The 7,335-nt window shown below is 27.3% G+C and overlaps 1 protein-coding gene across 1 annotated transcript; it reads right to left on the bottom strand.

Moving 5' to 3' along the window:
• Positions 1–3,264: 3,264 nt before the first annotated feature.
• LOC130823240 (SKP1-like protein 7) lies at positions 3,265–4,609 on the bottom strand. Its single transcript, XM_057687867.1, has 2 exons — positions 4,197–4,609; positions 3,265–3,274 (listed from the first exon to the last, which is right to left on the bottom strand). Exons 1-2 carry the CDS (start codon positions 4,607–4,609, stop codon positions 3,265–3,267), a joined length of 423 nt encoding a protein of 140 aa, XP_057543850.1.
• Positions 4,610–7,335: the final 2,726 nt, after the last annotated feature.

Below are 7,335 nucleotides of genomic sequence, written 5' to 3' on the forward strand. Positions count from 1 at the left end.
TCTTAGAAAGATTTGATGAGAAAATTGGACAAAATTTAGAGGACAGATTTAAAAAAAATTGAAAAACAATAAAACTCAGAGAGATTCTGATTTGTAGGATAGTATTTACTTATATTTCTAAAAAAGGAATAACATGTTCTATTTATAACAAACTTCCTTAATAATGGGAAATTAGGGAATTATAGAACACTCAATTAACCCTTAATTTTCTACAGAAACTTCTTTTTCGACAATTACTCCCTCCGTTTTTGAAATACTCGCTATAGTTTTGTTGTGTGTACTATTTATATATATATATATATATATATATATATATATATATATATATATATATATATATATATATATATATGTATATATATATATATATATATATATTTATATATATATATGTTTAAGCTTATTTTATGTATTGCGACTAGTGTGTAAGTAACAATATAGTCGAGTGAGATCTTGTTTATACCGTCTAATCACATACTTTAAAAATATTAACTTTTTATCATTTATAAATGTGTATAATTCAACATATAAATGAGCAAAATTATACATTGGATTGCATAAAAAGTCAAATGTAGCAAGTATAATGGAGTAGAAGAAGTATATAAGACACTAATTCTGAAATGAGACGGTCTCAAGGTGAGACCATCTCTATTGAGCTGACCCAATATATATTTTTTGTCTTAAATAATCACTTATAACATTAAAGTGATCTCTTATAATTTTAATATAATTAATTTTAATAGTTTTATAATGATTACTTATAACCTTTAAACGATTACTTATGATCTTACAGTAATCAATTGAAGAAATGGACTATTATATAGACCCGTCTCACGGTAAGATGGTATCATATAAGAAGAGTTGTATATAAGGAAGTGATCCTTAAATAATTGTTTCTGTACAAGTGTGAATTTAAATTTCATTGTTTTTTTATATCAAAAAAAAAGATTTTATTATTTTATTATTTTTTTACTAATGGGCTATTTGTATGGATCTGTCTCACGATGGGAGGATCTCATACAAGACTTATTTGCATGAGCTCATGTTATGCTGAGATGATCTCATACAAGACTACTTTTGTATTTTATAATTATAGTCTGTAGTACATTAATTGAACATATGAACTAATTGCCTCCAAAATATATAAACTGTAAAAAAAAAAATAAGAAATAGATTATCAATTTAGGTTTCAACCTTTACACTTTGTTGTATAACGAGGATAATAAGTTATGGATAAGTAATCTTATTTTAAATGCTGGCGCGGTTGTATGTGTAGCTAATGAATCGATCACAGGGAAGCTAGTTAATTAATTTGCTTAACTCTTTATTATTACATTATCCAAATTAACAAAAATATGTGATGATTTTTAAATTTACTACTACTAAGTATATTATAGAACTAAGTTACTGAAAAAGACTACTAAAATAAACTGAGTAGGAAATTTTTATTTTAAAACAATATAAAGACAGTATAGAATTTCGGAAATGACCTAATTTTGGTTTGAAATTCAATTCCAACTATACTTGTATAAAAATGAATCTTTATATGACTAAAAGCGATTTAATGAATCTCAAGACTTCTGCTATATCGATTAATATATCCTTTTAGGACGTTACTAGTTTTAATCTTCAATCTTTCCTTTTAGCCTCATTTAGCGACACAACAAAAGGTCAACGCCGGACATTTTAGCATCTTAAAGGGGACGCCATATGCTATTACTAATTCTTTGTGTTTTGTAGTGATATAAGACTAAATATATATTTTTTTGAAAACATAAGATTTAGCAACAAGTTCTAGACTATACATCTTTATTAACAAAACCCCTTAAGTTGTAGCATAAAAATCACAAATGTTCATATCGCATGATAAAAACTCGAATCATTTTCTCCTAAAAGACCGTTAAAAAATACCCGCCAAATCTAATATTGCTTAACGTGTGCAGATTCAACATAGGTGTTGCTCAATTAAAAACGGCTACAATCTAATAAAAAAGCGTTCACCAACTTCCGATCAAACTCACATTGATCTCAATTGTGTGCATAATCTTGATTGCTTTCAAATCCCTAATTTTTGTTTTTAAGTTATGATTGCGATCAAATGCACTAGAAGATCGTGGGCAAAACCAGATTGATCGAGCTTACATTTTTTATTTAATATTCATGATAACAATTATTATTAAACACTAAATTATTATACTATTGGAAAAGTCAACCATATATGCCTTAATCATTGACTAAATTATTAAAAATGTCCAGTATAATCATTTGTCTTGTACTATTCAATAATGCAGCTATTATTATATGCAAGCTGCCAAGCCATAAGAAGCTATTCATTAAGCTTTAGGAACCACAAAAACATTACCATAAAAAAGTGCAAAGTGCAAACTTTACGTTAATTAATTTCAAGTCTTGCATTGTTTTTGTGCGAACAGAAAACATTTTAAATAAAGTTTGAGATCAGTTAGTTGTTCAAGATCAATGGGAGTTTGCTGTTCAAGATCAATGACAGATATAGAACTTGGCCAAGGGACTGACATTGATACCAGGAAAAAATCTAAGTTTTATTTTAACCGATTAATATTCTTTTCTTTTAAGTCTCTCTTTCTATATATATATATATATATATATGTATGTCTTTCCTTAACGTTGTGCTTGAATAATGTTTTTAGAAGTAAAAGAATATAAGAGGATGGAGGAAAAGGGAGGATAGAAATGATTTGCCTGTTTGTCATTTGAATTTTTAATCTTTTTAAAATTAAAAGAAATATTTATTTTGTTTAAAATGTGTAAGAAATTTCTCATTTAATTTTCATCCATTTATTTTCCTTTCATTTCTTTTTGGTATGCGAAATGAGAAAAATGTAATTGGTCCGTTTCCTTTGCTTTTTTTTTTTTCCTTTTTTTTTCTAATAAAAGACGATATAAATCTACATTAAAATAGCTTTTACATTTTTGTTGTTAGATTTTCCTTAATGGTTTGATCAATATTTTATAAATTGTAATATAACGTAAAGAATTATTTTTGCTGATATTAGTTTTTTTTTTTTTTTAAAAATAAAAATAAAATCCTGAATCTATGTTTTAAAGTTGTAAGATTGTGAAACAAACCTTTGTAATACCCAAGTTACGGTGGATTTGCTACAATGTGTAAATATAAAATTTTGATGTGTGTTGATTATTAAGTCCGTTGGAATGTGCAATATTGTTGTCATTCGACAACTAGCAGGTTATTTGTAGTTGGGTCTAAGAAGAGAGACAGGAAGACTACAGGAATCTGTGAATTAAACATTCCAATGCATTTTAGTATTGTCATAAATTTTATGTTTTGTTGGATATTAATTTCTTTTCGCAAGTACATATTAGATTTTATTTTCGGTTTAATGAGCCAAGATGGTTCTCAAGATGTATTTGCTCTTGTTGAAAAATAAAATGTAAATAGTTGGTCATAGTTTATAGGATGAATTCGACATCGGGTCACTAGAAGAGGGATGTGTTATATGTAATCACCATTAAGGTATCATAGCTTCTACGAATGATGTTAATGGCGGACCCTCGGACCCACCCCCAAGATGCATACCATCACTTTTGTATTTGTCATGTTGCTTCCAACTTGAATACTCATGTGAAGAATGTAGAGATGAATAAATTATCAATTGCCATTACTTATCAAATAAAAAGGGAACTAGTAGGCTGTAAGGCTCAATCTTCATACGATCAATGAGGAAGGTTTCGAATACATTAATGACATGAAAAAGAAAAATGATCATTAGTATTTGGTATTTCTAAGGTTTACATATTCATGCACTTAATCATAGCAACTAGAATTAAATTGATAAAATAATCATGCACATTAGTAAATCGTACAACATTGATTTCGTTATTGACTTACCAATTATTGATTCATCCAATACTCTTTTTCTTTATCAATATGTATTTTCTCCCAACATTGTTGATCAAGAATCACCTAGCTACCTTTCAATTTTCATCAACATATTACCATAAATCACACAACACAACATCATGTCAAAGTCCAATAAATAATTCATTTATAGGAAGAGATTGAATTAATTTTGTAAACATACAAGTATATGAAAGAAATATTATGTATTCTTAAACATAATTATCTTGGCATTAACTCATAAATTATGAATCTTATCTTATTATGCTAAAACCAAGAAAAACAATTAGAAATGAACCTCATAATTCTCTTCCTACTCTTGTTGGATTCCAAGCAGGCAAACACAGTATCGTAAGTCAAATCCATCAATGACTTAACTATCAAATCTTTTGCAGCATTTGCTAAATTATAAAGTGCATACTGATCATTTTCGTTTACAGATTTTTTATCCAAAATCTTGAGTTCTTGAATATAATTAGGGTTTTCCGCATGCTTTTTGCAGTAGACGATAACTTTCGCTAGTACATGTCCGGTGACTGTCGGCACCCGAAACTTTCTTTGGTTGACAGGCAGATCTTTTAAATACCTACGGATTGTTTTCATTTGCACTGCCACGTTTTCTTCGATTTCGAAGGTCAATCCATCTGAGCTCGTTAGGGTTATCGTGTTCCTGTTCTCGGATGAAGAACAAGATCTTGATGAAGATGCCATTCTTAGAAAGATTTGATGAGAAAATTGGACAAAATTTAGAGGACAGATTTAAAAAAAATTGAAAAACAATAAAACTCAGAGAGATTCTGATTTGTAGGATAGTATTTACTTATATTTCTAAAAAAGGAATAACATGTTCTATTTATAACAAACTTCCTTAATAATGGGAAATTAGGGAATTATAGAACACTCAATTAACCCTTAATTTTCTACAGAAACTTCTTTTTCGACAATTACTCCCTCCGTTTTTGAAATACTCGCTATAGTTTTGTTGTGTGTACTATTTATATATATATATATATATATATATATATATATATATATATATATATATATATATATATATATATATATATATATATATATATATATATATATATATATATATATATATATATATATATATATATATATATATATGTATATATATATATATATATATATATATATATATATATATATATATATATATATATATATATATATATATATATATATATATGTTTAAGCTTATTTTATGTATTGCGACTAGTGTGTAAGTAACAATATAGTCGAGTGAGATCTTGTTTATACCGTCTAATCACATACTTTAAAAATATTAACTTTTTATCATTTATAAATGTGTATAATTCAACATATAAATGAGCAAAATTATACATTGGATTGCATAAAAAGTCAAATGTAGCAAGTATAATGGAGTAGAAGAAGTATATAAGACACTAATTCTGAAATGAGACGGTCTCAAGGTGAGACCATCTCTATTGAGCTGACCCAATATATATTTTTTGTCTTAAATAATCACTTATAACATTAAAGTGATCTCTTATAATTTTAATATAATTAATTTTAATAGTTTTATAATGATTACTTATAACCTTTAAACGATTACTTATGATCTTACAGTAATCAATTGAAGAAATGGACTATTATATAGACCCGTCTCACGGTAAGATGGTATCATATAAGAAGAGTTGTATATAAGGAAGTGATCCTTAAATAATTGTTTCTGTACAAGTGTGAATTTAAATTTCATTGTTTTTTTATATCAAAAAAAAAGATTTTATTATTTTATTATTTTTTTACTAATGGGCTATTTGTATGGATCTGTCTCACGATGGGAGGATCTCATACAAGACTTATTTGCATGAGCTCATGTTATGCTGAGATGATCTCATACAAGACTACTTTTGTATTTTATAATTATAGTCTGTAGTACATTAATTGAACATATGAACTAATTGCCTCCAAAATATATAAACTGTAAAAAAAAAAATAAGAAATAGATTATCAATTTAGGTTTCAACCTTTACACTTTGTTGTATAACGAGGATAATAAGTTATGGATAAGTAATCTTATTTTAAATGCTGGCGCGGTTGTATGTGTAGCTAATGAATCGATCACAGGGAAGCTAGTTAATTAATTTGCTTAACTCTTTATTATTACATTATCCAAATTAACAAAAATATGTGATGATTTTTAAATTTACTACTACTAAGTATATTATAGAACTAAGTTACTGAAAAAGACTACTAAAATAAACTGAGTAGGAAATTTTTATTTTAAAACAATATAAAGACAGTATAGAATTTCGGAAATGACCTAATTTTGGTTTGAAATTCAATTCCAACTATACTTGTATAAAAATGAATCTTTATATGACTAAAAGCGATTTAATGAATCTCAAGACTTCTGCTATATCGATTAATATATCCTTTTAGGACGTTACTAGTTTTAATCTTCAATCTTTCCTTTTAGCCTCATTTAGCGACACAACAAAAGGTCAACGCCGGACATTTTAGCATCTTAAAGGGGACGCCATATGCTATTACTAATTCTTTGTGTTTTGTAGTGATATAAGACTAAATATATATTTTTTTGAAAACATAAGATTTAGCAACAAGTTCTAGACTATACATCTTTATTAACAAAACCCCTTAAGTTGTAGCATAAAAATCACAAATGTTCATATCGCATGATAAAAACTCGAATCATTTTCTCCTAAAAGACCGTTAAAAAATACCCGCCAAATCTAATATTGCTTAACGTGTGCAGATTCAACATAGGTGTTGCTCAATTAAAAACGGCTACAATCTAATAAAAAAGCGTTCACCAACTTCCGATCAAACTCACATTGATCTCAATTGTGTGCATAATCTTGATTGCTTTCAAATCCCTAATTTTTGTTTTTAAGTTATGATTGCGATCAAATGCACTAGAAGATCGTGGGCAAAACCAGATTGATCGAGCTTACATTTTTTATTTAATATTCATGATAACAATTATTATTAAACACTAAATTATTATACTATTGGAAAAGTCAACCATATATGCCTTAATCATTGACTAAATTATTAAAAATGTCCAGTATAATCATTTGTCTTGTACTATTCAATAATGCAGCTATTATTATATGCAAGCTGCCAAGCCATAAGAAGCTATTCATTAAGCTTTAGGAACCACAAAAACATTACCATAAAAAAGTGCAAAGTGCAAACTTTACGTTAATTAATTTCAAGTCTTGCATTGTTTTTGTGCGAACAGAAAACATTTTAAATAAAGTTTGAGATCAGTTAGTTGTTCAAGATCAATGGGAGTTTGCTGTTCAAGATCAATGACAGATATAGAACTTGGCCAAGGGACTGACATTGATACCAGGAAAAAATCTAAGTTTTATTTTAACCGATTAATATTCTTTTCTTTTAAGTCTCTCTTTCTATATATATAT

Source organism: Amaranthus tricolor, chromosome 9, assembly GCF_026212465.1.
Source record: "Amaranthus tricolor cultivar Red isolate AtriRed21 chromosome 9, ASM2621246v1, whole genome shotgun sequence".
Taxonomy (NCBI): domain Eukaryota; kingdom Viridiplantae; phylum Streptophyta; class Magnoliopsida; order Caryophyllales; family Amaranthaceae; genus Amaranthus; species Amaranthus tricolor.